This window comes from Rana temporaria, chromosome 1, assembly GCF_905171775.1.
Source record: "Rana temporaria chromosome 1, aRanTem1.1, whole genome shotgun sequence".
Classification (NCBI taxonomy): domain Eukaryota; kingdom Metazoa; phylum Chordata; class Amphibia; order Anura; family Ranidae; genus Rana; species Rana temporaria.
In genome coordinates, this window is record NC_053489.1 from 90,204,082 (window position 1) to 90,220,722 (window position 16,641).

Consider the following 16,641-nt stretch of genomic DNA (forward strand, 5'->3'; position numbering starts at 1 on the left):
TTTATAACTTTTTTTAAATGTGTTTTTTTGGTTATTCTGTCTCTCACTGTTAAAATAAACCTGCCAATAAAATTATAGACTGATCATTTTTTTGTCAGTGGGCAAACTTACAAAATCAGCAGGGAATCAAATACTTTTTTCCCTCACTGTATATGATTAGCTTACAGAATACCATATGCATTATTTTAGGAAATTTAGGGTTTAAAAGAGAAGTTCTGTTTGTTTATTTCAAGAATCATACTTACCTAGGTGAAAGTTCGATGATGCATCTGTCCCCCGCCAGCTCTAAGAATAAGAACCGCGCGAGAACCGTGGTGATCGCTTGGTACTCAGAGCTCCATGAGCATAGAGCTGGTAACTTACTTCAGTCACCGTCACTCTGCTCTGCCCCTTACCCCTCGCTCGCTGGAGCGCTGGGCTGTAGAGAGGATGGGAACGGTTGGATCAGGCTTTCAGTGGCTTGCTGAGAGGCTGAGCCAGGTGCTGGTCCAGGGTTGTGGGTGGATCCCAACCATATTGTCTCAACCTGGACCGGCTCTGTGACGTCAGCTGACAGCCCACTCTCTGCTGAAAATAGGTCAGAGGGGTGCAGAACGAACTGTACTCCTGTGATCCACAGAAGTAAAGCCAAATGATAATATGATATATAAATGACTTTATGCGATCACTATTCTAAAATAAAAGACAGTTTTTGTTTTGGCATGATCAGTCATATTTTTAATACCAATGCCAAAATGTTATGATTTCTGCTAGGTTGTGCAAACTCTGGAGCACAACTGTATTTTGTTGATTTCCTGTGATACTTATAAAGTCATTTTTGCATTGATTTGCTTGTTTACAATGTATAGTACTTGCCTTTATAAAGTAGTTCATTGTAATAAAAATCACATGTGTGGTAAGGCGCCGCACAAACCGACCCAGTGAAGACCTCTGTGACCATTCCCTGGTAGACGGGGTGAGACATGTCAGGGGACATGGCCGGAGCAGGGCTGTGAGGCCATTCACAGCCATATCCATATATGAAGCACTGGGTCAGTTTTGAGTGATGTCTTACCCCACGCTTCTGAATGCCTGATGCCCGCTCCCACTTTCTGAACACTGGTAGGGACACCTGTTATCCTCCAGCTTTGAGCGGCGCTCCAAGTCTCCATGTAATCACAGAAATAAAAATCACATTGAGTATTAGTCTGCCAGATTCTGGAGCTGATCTCTGGCAGTATCTCTAGAACATAGAACATTGGCGCTTACTCTAGACAAAAGCTAAATAGGCAGTTGAAATACATTTAAGGGGGTTGTACATTTTGGGAAAAATGTTCATCAACATGACCCCTAAGTCTATCAGACACAGTGGGGTTGATTTACTAAAACTGGAGAGTGCACAATCTCATGCAGCTGTGCATGGTAGCCAATCAGCTTCTAACTTCAGATTCTTCAATTAAGCTTTGACAATAAAAACTGGAAGCTGATTAGTTTCTTTGCAGAGTTGCACCAGATGTTGCACTCTCTAGTTTTAGTAAATCAACTCCAAAAGATTCTCTACAGTCTTAAATTATGTGAAAGGCCCACAATGCTCCTAGTAGTTATGGGTCCTTTGTTCTTTTGCCTAGGCTTTAGGTCAAAGGAGCTGGGGAACAGTGCTTTTTATATGCATGGAAAGCAACGGGTACTTTTTTCATTCAATATGATAGTTATTTGGTAATGCTGACATCTGCAGTGCTCATGTAAAGTGAATGTAGTGATTTATGTTAAGCAGGCTGTATCTATAATTCTGACCAACTTGCTTCTGCCTTCTTTCCTAGGAAGTGTGTAGAGAGCTCTGGTGTCTGAGCAAAAGTAACAGATGTGTTACAAACAGCATTCCTGCTGCTGAAGGGACCCTCTGCCAAACTGGAACCATAGAGAAAGGGGCAAGTCCATGTTCTTTCATTTCCTCTTTACTGGATTAAAAAAAAAAAGTCAAAACACAAGGATTACTATGAATAAAGTATTAGCATATGCTACTTTCAGATTTATATCCATATTTTCAAAAGTTGAACTTTCTTTGTATATTTTTGATCTTTCTTTCTGTATATCTATTCAACCATTCATCTCGCTATCTATTCATCCATCCATCCATCAATCAATCAATGTTGACATTGGCTTATAGTAAGTTTTATATCCTTTACAATCCTCTGCCCAAATAATGTATATGATTAGCCTATCCAATGGTGGAATACAGAATGCTCCATAAGACAAGAAATGTTGATGGACCCAAAATGCCCCTTGAAGTTATTTTAAGTAGAGTCATGATGGAAGAAATTAGGATTTGTTTTAATTTGTACTAATCAGATGCAGATCAACTGTAAACTATTTACTCTAAAGACTTGAAGACATTAGTTAATCTCTTGACAATTTCAGAACAGTTGTGTGATGATAGTGACTTCTGTAAGTACCTACTATTCTCTACAGACACCTAGATGGATGAATTCTGCAGTGGGAGAGTCTGTTGGTTGGAGCTCAGGGAATCTGCAGAATATTTAAACCTGTATACTCGTGCAGTGTGAACATGCGTTCATCTGACACCGTGGAACAATTGTGACTTTATTTCTCTGATCTTTTTCGATCCAGTTACCATCTTATGTCTAAAAACAAAAAAAATACTCAATTGGGCCAGTGGTGACACCATAGAGGCGCAAATTTCCCAAGAAATGTTTTCCCATCCTACCAGGTGTTTGGCCAAGCTCTACTCTTGAGCTCCCAAGTGGGGGACATCTCCTCTTTTGGGGTGGATTCCGTCTTAATAAGGTATTTTCTTATAAGCCTCGATTGTGACTGTTTCGAGTAGACTATTACCTTTGGAGAAGCGCTCTTCTAAGTCGTGGCCGTGTTAGATTAAATCTCAAATTTTGAGTGGATGTGCCTTAAAGATTGTAGTGCTGCTAACTCTTATATCCACTTACTATTCTGACTCCTCCATATCTCCAGACATTGTAACTTGGTTCAACCTGCTATACTCTTTCTGACTATATTGGATTGGATCCATGCCTCCATGTTTGTAATTGGGTACCTGTTAGATTATTTAGTTTTTACATGAATTGCCTCATGGTGTGTCCACAAAGACTGCTATGTTTTGAGAAGGTCTAGTCTACTTTCTCAATCCTTTTTTCTAATATTTGGATGTTGGCAAGGTGGGGGTCCTCCTTTCAAACAAAAGTACATAACCTCAATATAAATGTGGAATAAAGAAAAGTGCTAAGAAATGTGCACATGTCTCTGCTACTTAAAAGGGTATAGAGAAGTTAACATTTGTGTGTGTGTAGGTGTTAGGCTTCTTCTTCTGGCTGATAGGTCTGAACTAGAGTTTTTAGCATCTTGACATCACGTTAGTTGCCACTTGGCTTTGTATTGGACAGTCCAGCTTTTATATTTACTGTCTTCTTCTTTTATTGCTGTGCATTGATTGTGCCTTTTTGAGCAATCTACACACCAAACCAGACTACTGCCTTTGCTGCTACCTATGCTCTGCTCTGTGTTATTGTTGGTCATGCTGGCTATGTAAATGAGCCTGTATATATTTTGGAAGGATTCATTCATAAACACATCATGTTGTGCTGTAAATGATTATTTAATTTTTTTTTCATATGTTTTGATTTGGTTTTTATGTATTGTCACATTGTTTTTTTTATAAACACCTTTGAAATGTATTTAGCCATTCTATATCAATTAAACATAGTTAATAACACGATAAATTGCTGAATAAAATACCTTTTGTATTTTGTAGACGAGGAGAGAAGTTTAGAAGAGTTATAACTGATTGTTTATTGCAATGTCAATAAAAACAATTATTATTCACAGCATGCCTTGAATGTAAATTTTGGGAAACAGTTTAATTGATGGCTTTAGTTCTGCTTCAAGAAGCACCACCCACTTATACCCAAGCTGCACCAGCTCTACATCTCCGATTAGTTTTCAACAGGCGTAAAGGTGGTAATTGTAGTTAGTAAGATGTATTTAATTACCATAATGCATTTTCAGTTATGGTGGTAATAAACCCCAAAACCAGGGCTTTTTTTCAGGGGGAACTTGGTGGAACTCAGTTCCACCACCTCTGGCTCAAACCCTTTTGAGTTCCAGCACCTATTGTTCGAGAAAAAAAGCCCTGCCCAAAACAAAATTGTATTATATTGCAGATTACCAATTCATACATGCTTTGGCTGTATTAATTTTCAGATTTTATTTTCACCTTGTGATCCTGCCAGTAAGATGGTTATCTTTCAACCTTTAAAAGTTAGGTTTGGTATTCTTTTCTAAGAATAATAACTACCTAGGTGGATGCAGCATCTCTCTGATGCTGCATTTGTCCCTCGCCGGCTAAGACTGCGTGATTAAACACCACTGATTGCTCAGTTCTCAGTACTTCCTGGAGCTCTGGGCTGTGGAGGGGCGGAAGCAGCTGGGTCTGGCTCTCAGCAGCTTGCTGAGAGCCTGAGCCAGGTGCCGTTCCAGGCTCCTGGATGGGTTTCCAGCATATGGTCACATTTTTCCCCAGCCTAGTCTGGCTCTGTAATGTCAGCCAACAGCGGGCTTCAGCCCAGTGTTGGCTGAACACAGATTACGGGAGTGCAGAACCAAAGATGTCTCTGTTGCTTCTCCATTCAGAGTGGAGACACCTTAAGGGCCCTTTCACATGTGCGTATTTTCATCCATCCGTTTGCGGATGAAAACGGGACATACATTGGTCCCTATGTGATTGCGGGTGTCAGCGGATGAACACCCGTTGACACCTGTAATCACCCGCCTCCGCAAAGCTCCGATTTTGCGGACGGAAGAAAATCCTATTTTTCTTCCGTTAGGCGGATTGGATCGGGTGAACACATCATTAGATCCCCCCATAGGGGAGAGGGGAGGAAAGACAGTGTGCGGGGACCGCCCTGTCAGCCGACGGCTCAGCGGGGATTTTACGGAGGATCCCCGCTTAGCTTTGAAAGGGCCCTAAAAGAAAAGTTGAGTTTTTTTTTTAATCATACTTATCTAGGTGGATGCAACAATGGTCCAATGCTGCATCAGTCCCCCTCCACGACTCTCTGCTCTAACCCCCCCCCTGCATGCTTACTTAAGGACTAGGTTGTGAATGGGGCAGGAACGGCTTGCTAAAAGACTGAGCCAGGTGCAAATCCAGGCATTTGAGTGGATACTGACCATATAGTCATAATCTTTTCCAGCCTGGACTGACTCTTTAAGGTCAGGCGACAGCAGGCTTCAGCCCGCTGTCTTCTGTCGCTGTCTTCTGAAAATGGTTCACAAGAGTGCAAAATAAAGCTGCACTCCTGTGATCCATAGGTGAAGTACAGTCAAATGAGCTTTGGCTGTACTTCTCCTTTAAGACAGGAAGTTTGTTATTGGTCAGATCACCAGATCAAAATAAAAAAGCCCAGAAAAATGTAAAAAGCCTAAAAATGTAAAGTGGTTGTAAACCCTTACAACACACCTTTTGCTACAGGTAAACCTATAATAAGGCTTAACTGTAGCTACCCTGTATATAAACCTGAGCAGTTTAGGGGATTTCCCTAGTCCCCTGCATGTGCCGATGTCATTAGCACATACGCACTGAAGCACACTGAAGCAATGGCATGTATGTGTCGTTGCTTCAGTGAGTGTGCCGTTACTGGCGGCTCCCACCCGTATGCGTGGGAGAGACATCATCGCGGTTCTGGCCAATCACAGCACCAGAGCCGTGATACCTGGAAGTAACCCCCGGGAGAACCCCTGGGAGAGATGTTGCCGGCCGGAGGGGGGTACGAAGACCGCTGCGGGGGCTTAAATGTGAGGTAAGTAATTCATAGTGTGCTAGTATGCTATACTAGCTCATTATGCCTTTGTCTTGCAGGTTTTTTTTATAGGGTTTACAACCACTTTAAGGATTGGTAAGCTGCATGATTTTATTTTTTTTTTTATGGAGAGGGGGGTTAATATTACTTTAAATCTTTAATTAAAGTATGGTTCTTCTTTGCTTTGGGATACTAAATATCAGTGTTATACATTTTCTTCCATAGTAAATAAGACATTTGTAATGTAATGAGATTGTAAAAAAAACAAATAGTTGGTAGCGGAGTGTATTTTACGAATGGATGCTAGTGCTGTAAAAGTGACCCATGAAATAGAGCTGCAGACTGGATTTGTGTTAGACAATGGCCACTGTCATCTGGTCTTAGCATTGACTCCTGCTATATTAGTCAGGCTATTTTCAACAAAGATTATACTGCACTTTGACTTGCAAGCTGATGTTCAAATAAAGAGAATGAAAGCTTTTAGGCAGCTGTCACACTTTATTAATCCTTGCTGACGGCTTCATTCAGAAACTCTGACCTGCTGTCACTTAGAGTGGCTTTTCCATGCCGACTTGAGATACTGTTTGTTAGCATAACCTACTGAATTGATTGGTAATTAAAGGGACATGATCAACAAAATTAGGAAAAATACATCATTTAGCCTTTGAGTAATATTATAGTTGTCTTTAACTAATAATATATCCATTAGAATATAAATTTGTGTTTCAAAATGTAAAGAACTTAACGTCAACCTTTCCTAAGAGAAATGTGGGGGCTGGCATTTCCTCCTTTTGAAAAGACCAGTTGTTTGACTCTTATGCTGACCCAATGACTTAATACTGTCAAAATTGCTGATCCAGAACTAGTGTGCAGATAATGAGACGCAAAGTAAAAACAGAAATCCTTGTCTGCATAATTGCTAAATACTTACCGGTAGTGTTTTTCTATACAGTACATCAATTATTTTTATCCTTCTGCAATTGACCTTCTAGCAAACCTGAAGAGTCAATTCCCCTAGTGCAGCCCCATCCCTCCTTGCATGTCATAGCACTCTCCTCTTTTGTGGGTGTCTAAGTACTGTCTGTACTGGCCCAGCTCCTGCATCCATCCCCTATATAACCTTTTATGCCTGGGGGAAGAGCGAAGTGAAATACTGTAGATTGTCATTTGAGTGATAGTTGAGTCTTCTGGGGCTGCTGACATCACTTCCAAGATGGTGGTTCCCAGTAGTAATCTCAGGTCTTCTGGATCTCTACACAAGGGAGGCTTTCACAAGTAAATTACATGGATAAAATACATTCAATGTACATAAAATCGTATGAGAAGATTTTTGTTGAAATAATGGTCTGCCATAGTGTCTCTTTAATATGTGATAACTGAGTATCGCTGGTTTACTCTCCAGCCACATTTTACTCCTTCTTCCAACAGAGTTCAGATCTTTATTATACCATTGACAATAACACCCCCATCCTATGCATTAAGGTGAGAAAACACCTTGCACTCTCCGCCCCCTCGAGCCCCTGTTTTACTTAACTGAGCCCTGAACCTCCATGGGCGCGATCTCGCAAAACGAATTGCACAGTGAAGCTAAGTAAGACATGTTTGTTTTGTTTTTTGTTTTAAAACTGATCCTATAGTACCACTTTAAGTAAATTATAGTAAATCCCTAGGACACCTATAACGGTGGAAGGACAGTAGTCCTGATCCAGTCATTTTATTAGTAAGATTTTTCTTTCTATGAAAGCTCAGACAGGTTAAAAGTCCCTAACACTACTTGCCTGCTCTAATTGGCTCTCTTCCCACATTTTTTAAACTTTCGGGTGAGTGATGCTGAACTTTGAAATTTATGAAGCACTCTGCAATGCTCTGAGGATTTCTAAAGCGGTTCATAGCCATAGCCTGAACAATTTTTTTTTCTACCAGATAGGAGGGCAATTTTTTGTTTATGGGGTCGAGCATTTTGGTAGTCCCCAGGGGTTCTGCCACAAATCAACATTAATTCCCAATGTTGTTTCCAGTGTTGTTCTCAATATGTGCTGACAATCAATACGGTCAGAACGCATTGATACCCAATGGCCCCCTTGTAGTTCCATCTCCTGTGAGCTCAAAGGGAGGCACCAGGAGTACTGATTAGAGTGGGAGGTAAAAAAGAAGGGGACTTCCAATGGCAGCGCTGATCAGACTATGGGAGGGAGCATGAAACTTGAGTACATGGCTGAATAGGCAGGTAAGATCCAATGATGAGTCTGTGTAAGGCAGCAGTGTGATGCAGAGTGTGGAGGTGGGCAAAGGGGGGCATTGTGTGTATAAACCATGTAAAATTCAAGTTAGTGGTCTGTGGGATTCAAAATTTTGATTTGAGTGGTCTGTGAGGTCCGAAAGGTTAGTGACCACTGGGTTAGAAGACCATTGCTGGTAATTATCACTAATGTTCTTCTCTGAGAAAAGCAATTCTTCTTGTGTTTTTCATCTACTCTCACTTCCCCTTTGCAATATAATATGGAGAAGGTGCTTTAAAACAGTGAGATTTTAGTAGAAATACAGCCAAAGTTTGCTTGGCTGTGCTTCTCCTGTGGATCACAGGAGTGCAGTTCGTTCTACCCTCCTGTAACCTGTTTTCAGCAAACAGCGGGCTTAAGCAAGAGGGGGGCAGAGCAAAGAGCAGTGACTGACAGTCACCAGCTCTCTGCTAACGGAGCCCTGAAAACCGAGCAATCGGTGGTGTTAGATTGCTAGGTTCTCAGACTTGGAGCCGGCGGAGGGCAGATGCAGCACCTTGATAAGTATGATTGTACAATAAAAAAATACCCATACTTCTCTTAAAGCCCCAAACATAAATCATTTTCCTAGAAGCTCTCTGTGCTGTGCCGAGCTCCTTAAGGGTAAAGAGAGTGAAAGCCTAGGCCAACTATTCACAATTCTGATGATGATGATATTTGAGGCCCAGTGTAAACTATGTAAACTATGATCATGTAGAAGACTGCAAAGCAAGTTTCCTGTATTGGAGTGGGTGAACAGGGCCCAATGTGTGTCACACTTTTATTAATTGGTGTAGATTGGTGTAAATGAGATGTCCTAGCCCTGTGATGACATTATCCTAACACTAATTTAGAACCCCTATTTACCTGCTAATATGCAGGGAACATCCACTCACCACAAACCTTCACCATCATGGTTGGATCCTGGTTACCCACTCCTTACTGTAAATAAGTCCTGTGTTTGCTTTGTCTTAATTGCTGACCATTACGTATGTTACATGCAGCCATCATTTATAAGTCTGCTCATTGCTGGTGTTTTAGCTTTGGGTGCATGCAGGTTGAATCACTGAAGGGTTTCTCAAGCAGGGTCTCCAGTGCCGAGTCTGGTGCGCTTTAGTTTAGATGTTCACCCACTTGCGACCTTTGTGATTTAATCTAATTTTTTCTGTTATAATTTTCATTAATTAGCTTAATTTAGGGTTATTTAGACCAGTGTTTCTCAACTCCAGTCCTCATGGCGCTCCAACAGGTCATGTTTTCAGGATTTCACTCAGATGAAACGGCTGTGGTAATTACTATGGCAGTGAAACTGATCAAATCACCTGTGCAAGATAGAGGGAAGTCTGAAAACATGACCTGTTGGGGCGCCTTGAGGACTGGAGTTGAGAAACGCTGATTTAGACAGCACAGAGAGAACAGGCTTCATAGATAATTCAAGAAGAAGAAATTGCTAAACCAGATGACAAGACTCACAGAGGGTTGTGTTTGCAGCATAGTCATATCTGTTAGCTAATTCCTAGTACATACAAACAGGAGGCGAAGAGGAATGCAGAAATAAAAAAAATAAAACAAGTCTGAAAGTTTTAAAGAGCAGGCACTTCTAGTGTTAGTCCCTTTACCTTTTAACACTTCCTTGTAATTTTCCCACTCCCTTAATTCCCCACATATTCCCATCGGCCCTTTCCTATGATGAGTTGAATACTGCCCAATAGGAATGTGTGGGAGGTAGAAGGGGACAGGCAGATTTTGACAGTACCAAAAAGTGCCAAGGCGTTGCTTTAACAGAGCAGCCCTGCATTTGGTCAAGAACAAGGAACAGTGTCTAACCTCCTTCTCATCATCCTTCAAAGCATTATATTTACCACTGTATTATCGGGATCCTTTTAATAATGCATAAACCCCAGCAAAACACATAAAATATCACGATACCGCAAAGGTGTTTCATTACTCTGCATAAAATATGAAATACGATTTTATACTTGCATTAGGTATTTTTTGTTTTCATCTAGTTTAAGTGTAGTAATCCTATAATGTGTCTTTTACAGAGCTTGTTGTATTTTACGGGGATTTGTAAAAGGTTATTTTTTCACCCATAAATTACACAGAAGTATAGATATAATGTAGACCATAACAGAATTCTGCTTTATTCCCCAGCAAACATTCTATAAATCAGAAAGAGATGAAACACAACTCTGGAACAGGCTTTGCTTTCAGTTGGTGACTACGGGTCATGTATAGTTTAGTTTCACTGAGTGGCGCTGGCAAATTGGGAGCAGTTTAATCTGGGTTTGTGTTTGTCATTGGCAGCTTATGTGCTGAATTGGGTGATGAAATGTATTTAAGTTCATGTGCCTAAAAATAAGAAGTATAGTTTGCAAACTGCTCCCTACCGCATGTAACAAAAGCTCTTTAAGAAGTATGTAAAACCTACTTACTTATATGTTTGTACAGGGATTTGTAGCCAGTGCTGGTGAATAATTTCCTGCTATCTGTTTCAGTTAAGTGCTCATGCTATGTTTATTTTATAGATAAAGGCAGGAAGTAGTAATCTGTAGAAAGGTGGAGTCATTGCACATAGCTACTCAATCATTTTCATTTTTCATTCAATGGGTAAATGGGCAGTTACTTAAAGTGGAGTTCCACCCATAATATAAGGTTTTCATCAATCAGGAGCTTTCTGTATAAACATGTGGGCCCATTTTTTTTTTACTTACTCTGTCTGCATTGTTGCCATGGGGTCCCTTCTTATCTGCCACTTCCGGGCCGCGGCGATTTAGGTCATATCCCGTGGCGCCTGTGCTCCTGGGAGATGTGTTTCATAATTTCCCAGGAGTCAGTGGGCAGCGCCGAAGGATTGCATCGTGCTCTTTCAAAACAGGAAATGACGCGATCATAGGTGGATCTACACACTGTCGGCGCTACGCTTACATTGCGCATGCGCGAGATTGGGAATGCCACCTGGGTAGCCAGCATGCACCTTATCCCAGAAAAACAGTCCTAGTGGGCTTCACATGCCCACAATCAAGATGGAATCGCTCAGGAAGACGAAAATAAGGAAAGTAAGTTATAATTTATTTTTACTTGGAACAAGATTGAAATATATGCATTCGTTAATGTATATTATCGCACACAAGCAGATCGGATGCCGAAAAGAAAAAAAATATGTGGGCGGAACTCAGCTTTAAAGAGAACCTGTACTGTGGAAGGAAAGTAGGAGGCAAATGACTAGTCACCAGTATTGCCTAAAGACTCTCTGCAGCTAAACCTTTCCCATTTACTAAATTACCATGCCTTGTTCTACACTGTGGAGGCTACCATTTTTGTAAAAGCAGGGCTTTGCTTCTTCATGTCAGAGCTGCCCCCTTATGAATGGTGATCTGATGGTTGGGTAATAATCAAGAAACACTGGTAAAGATACATAAAGTATAGCTCCACAGAATGAATCGAGTAGAAGCAAAGAAATACTTGCACTGCTTGTCCCCAGGTACAGTTTTCTCTCCAGAAATGGTAACAGTAAGCAGACCTGGAATTACATCTCCAACCTCACTCGAGATCACATTAGACTAACAGTCACAGTTATAGTTCCTTTAATGATGTCTTACTGCATGCAGACATAGCTATGAGGCTCAATGGATAATGCATATCTTCACTGCTTAAGTTCAGGTCCATTCATGTGTTTCTCCAGATCTCCTTGCATCAGCTAATCTTTACCAACCTGAATGTTTAGCAGTTGGAAGATATATGGGAGAACCAAGAATTTTAATGCGTTACTTGATCCCCTATACATTGTAATGTAATTGTAGCGCTTACCTTCAAAGGGGTCACTGAATATGACTCAGGTCTACCTTACCAGTTCAGAGACTGCCAGTCCTAGACACAAGCTCTAAGCACACCAATAGCACAGACTAAGGGATAAGGGAGCAGGATACTCCTAGAATGTCAGAAAAAATATAATAAACAGAACTACAGACTTCCAACCGCAAATCCTGTAGCAGCAGTACTTACCCGGGATAGGGGGACAGTCAACTAATCTGAGACTTTGTAAGAGCAGTTACAGTCCATGTAGCATTTAATCCCCCAAACACAAGCACACCTGGGATCCCAAATGAAGGAGAAAAATTCTTCTCCAGACCAACCTCCACAGGTAATACCCTCCAGCAAATATCTTTTAGACAAACTTCTTTCAGGCCCTTAGCCAAGCACATGCTGAGGCCCAACATAAACCTTTCTCAGTAACACACACTGACTGCCTCCCATCGACAGTAGCCCCAGGAGAACGACTCCTCTCAACAGGCCTCACAAACATTTATCTTCTCCCACCGGGGATTGGCTGAGGTCAGATAAATATTCATAAATAGTGGCTGACCCTCCTACTCTGTCTCTGGAAGCTTTTTTCAGCAGGACAGGCAGGAGCAATCAAACCCCAAGCTTAGGTAAACATGGCCAAACCTAAAAATATAATTGCTGCTCCACTGAATCCAAAACAAAATTTAGCCTGATTAGGACAGAGCTCTACATCTTGATCACAAGGTCTGTATTCCTTGTTAGCAGACAGATTTCCCACTGGAATGGTTTTGCTTACTGACGAGCCATGCAACCCACACCCAGTAAAGGGCCCTTTCCCCCCTCGAAATATGTGCATCTAAAACAGATGATCACAAATGCTCCTTGTTGCTTGAGAGAAAATACTGACCTAAATATTGCCAACCCCTAGTAATACTAGAAGAAATATAAACTCAACTAAACAACTTGGTTACTCCATGGTCAAATGAGCAATGCTTACTTCTTTGTCCCAAAAGGGTGCAATCCACTTGTTTACCTTATTCACCTTTCATTTTATATTGTCATCTATCTTATCTATTCCATAAAAACGAAATCAAAATGTAATCTTGTAATTTTGATTTAACCCATATAGTCTACAGTATTTTGGTTACAAGGTATCGGAGCCATTAAAAAAAATGGTTAGCACTGGGCAAACATTTAATGTGTAAACCCCCTTATGTAACAGGTGCTCTTTCGTCACCGTATTGCGTTCCACGCTGGAACGCATACGGCGACCGCGTGATGACATCATCGCCCGACGCCGCGTGCGTTCCACCGTGCATGCGGAAGTGCGCTGTATCATCTCCACGGATTCAATATGCACCTGTTTGTTGCCTATAAAGGCTTCCACTCTCCATTCAAACGGGGTCCTATTATTCTGTCACAAACTACAGTGTCTGTCACAAACTTCGGGAGTGAACCACAACTGCGGTTTAAGGAAATAATTCAATGCACCTCCTTTATGTTATGTGATATGATGTAGAGAACCCCCAAACTCCTGTTCTCTGATTGGAGTGATGCCTGTGGTCCAGTACTAAATCTCACATAACATAGGGAGGTGCATTGAATTCTTTCCTTAAACCGCAGTTGTGGTTCACTCCCGTTCACTGAAGTTTGTGACAGACACCGTAGTTTGTGACAGACACGGCAAGATTTAGTTGCGCAAAACCCAAATGTGCCTCGTTATCCCCCTGAACCTAAGGTCAATCCACCTCTACCTTTTACTGGTGATCGAAAGACCTACAGAAAATTCATTAATGCATGTAAATTGATGTTTGGATTACGCCCTCGCACCTTCCCCAATAATAGAATTAAGGTGTTTACTCTTATATCCTATTTAAGTGGAGAACCTCATACCTAGAAAAAGAGGATCCAATCCTAAATTCTTGTCCACAATTTTTGACAACTATATCCTTGCTTTATGATGACTTCAATAAGCAACTTACGGCTGAAAGTGCAACTAGGAATCTCAAGCAAGGTAGACGACCAGTTGAGGGCTTTTAGAGGTGGGCTCTCGAGACTGAGTGGAACAATGTTACCCTCCGTAACCTCGTAAGTCTCGGCCTTTCCGAACCACTCAAGGATGAGTTGGCCAGAGCAGTGTAACAAGCGCCATCGCGCTACTCCTCCTCTCTCTATGTGGGCGCTTCAGCGTCGTACTGTGTTCCACGATGCAGCGCATACGGCGCTCGTGCGATGACATCATCGCCCGGCGCCGTGATGCGTTCCAGCGTGGAACGCGGAAGTGCGTCTTATACGGCGCTCTATTGGAAATCCCACTGCAATGTGTTACACCTGATCTCCTGCCTATAAAGGCCTGCATAGGAGATACAGGTGTTGTTCTATTATTGCCAGCCGTATGTCAGTCATGACACAGCAGTAGTGAGAGCTATAGCTTGTTAGCATTGCGGCCCTGTTACACCAGCCGCACCTCCAGCTCCCTATGCTGCAACACCGTTCCTGGAATACACTACTCCTTTTCTGCTGATGTCTTCTCTGCAACACAGTTCTCTGCAAACCAACTTCAGGGCATTTGGCAATCATCCTCCTTCATGAGAACTTATCAACCATCTATAGAAGCTATGCATAAGAATTGAAGAGAAGATGGATAGCCGCACTCCAATAACCGTTGAGGTTGTCTTTATTAAACGAGCAGCAAGTACATCACAGGTTTACAGCAATGGGAACAAGGGAACAGCCGACGCGTTTCGCACTGGATTAGTGCTTATTCATGGCTTCATTCATGGCCATAAATAAGCACTAATCCAGTGCGAAACGCGTCGGCTGTTCCCTTGTTCCCATTGCTGTAAACCTGTGATGTACTTGCTGTTCGTTTAATAAAGACAACCTCAACGGTTATTGGAGTGCGGCTATCCATCTTCTCTTCAATTCCTATGCATGCCTAGTGCACTGCCAGCACCCTCGGTATCCTGAGTCAGCCTGTGTTTACATAGTCGACCCACCTGGAGCGGTGATTTCTTTCTATCTATAGAAGCTACAAATGGATAAATAACCTTTGCTACATTTATAGTCCTATATAGTCTACTACTAGTGTTTCAACTGTTACCAAAGTGTTACTACAAATGCCATCTGCTTACTAACATGTTATATGGGAGATGCTACTATGCTAAATCCTGCTTGCTAAATACTAACTAAAAGACTCAGCAATCTACAATATACCAATGCTATGTCTATCTAATATATGCAGCTATAAATACCTCATCTATGCATAATACATACCTGAGTTATACAGCCTCTCTCATGCAACTAACAATGAGCTATACTGCCTCTGTCAAACAATACTAATGTCTCAGTAGGAATTACTACAAGTATGCTACTGTAATTCCCTTAACTACTTTATTACGTATACGCAGGTGCTACTACCTTATTATAGTACGTGCGATATACAAGTACCCAGTTGTTACTACAACACTCAATATACAAGCTTGGCATAAGTACAAATGTCTTATAAGGCTTCGGCCTCGTTCTCTTTAAAACCTTTCTTGGCTAAGGGTTGATGCTATTCCCTGGCATCACCCTTAGTAACCTAATACATCCCTACATGCTGCAGGTGATATTATGTGGTGAACCTCCAAACCTGGGGTTCCGTACTGGTATCGTGCGCATGAAGAGGTGTATTGGAAATAACCCTTGAAGCTAAAATATATTTAAATCGCTAAGGTCTGGTCGCATGTTTTAATGCTTCCATCCTTAGTAAATCAACGCCCTTCTATATGTGACAGGAAGATGATGTGGAGACCCCCCAAACTCTTGTTGCTAGAAGTGACGCCTGGGGCTAATACTGAGTTGTCGCATACAGAAGCGCATTGAGGTCCTTGTATCCGCAGTTGTGATTCACTCCCATTCCTCCAGTGCTGTTACAGAATAATAGAACCTTAAAATGAATCCAGCGGGGCTTGCAAACCAAGTTGTCACCCTTACCCAGAGGGTAGATGCTCTCGCTCACACATTACAAAACTTACACATTAAGTTTCTCTGCCTTGACATTTACCCTTTGTCTATCCTACCAGTCCCTCTGCTATGTTCTCAGTTGTTGACCAGACCATGGCTGCTTCATCCACTGTACACATCATGCAGTGTACAAAAGTCACGATATGAAGGCTGGGTGCATCTTTCTAGCCACGTAGAGTGGGAAACGTTGTTATGGTACTCAATAGTACTGATTATAAGATCAAGTAATGCATACTGACCTAGTTGCATAGGGATCTACTATTTCTGAGGATTGGGACAAAATTAAAGTTTATTTAAAATCAGTACACTTGGATAGAGTGGGGCAGGGTTAGAACCTCTATTTGACCATTGATACCAGCAGAGGTGGCTCAAGGAAGAATGAGGATTTAGGCAGGATAGCAACTTTGCCCCCACTATTTCTTTAATTGACATTGATATACCTGTATAAACAAAAAGATTATATATAGCGCATACCAGAGTGAATAGAAATGTAACAGCTGCGTCTCAAAATGTCATACAACATCAATAAAACATAAAAAAGAAGGAGTCGCGCTAAATGGTAGAAGTGAATACAAATATAAAGTGAACACAGTGAGTGAACAGTGCACATATATAAAGGGCAAGAACTGATGTTCTTATATCAGCTCCAACATGAAATTGTCCATACAGTGAAAAATATAAAAAAGGAAATGAACCAGAAAGCCAATGAACTAAAAAGAAATAAGACACAGTCCCAAAATAATGAATGTCCCGAAAGTGCCGAAAAACAGGGGGGGGGGGGG

At 41.5% G+C, this 16,641-nt stretch overlaps 1 protein-coding gene across 1 annotated transcript in view; it reads left to right on the forward strand.

Annotated features, from left to right (window-relative positions):
* The window catches only part of ADAMTS6 (ADAM metallopeptidase with thrombospondin type 1 motif 6), a 397,790-nt gene that overhangs the window by 241,576 nt on the left and 139,573 nt on the right, over positions 1-16,641 (forward strand). The window contains exon 12 of the mRNA XM_040340248.1: positions 1,800-1,907. Within this exon, the coding sequence (XP_040196182.1) occupies positions 1,800-1,907 (108 nt within the window). The remainder of the gene's footprint in view (positions 1-1,799; positions 1,908-16,641) is intronic.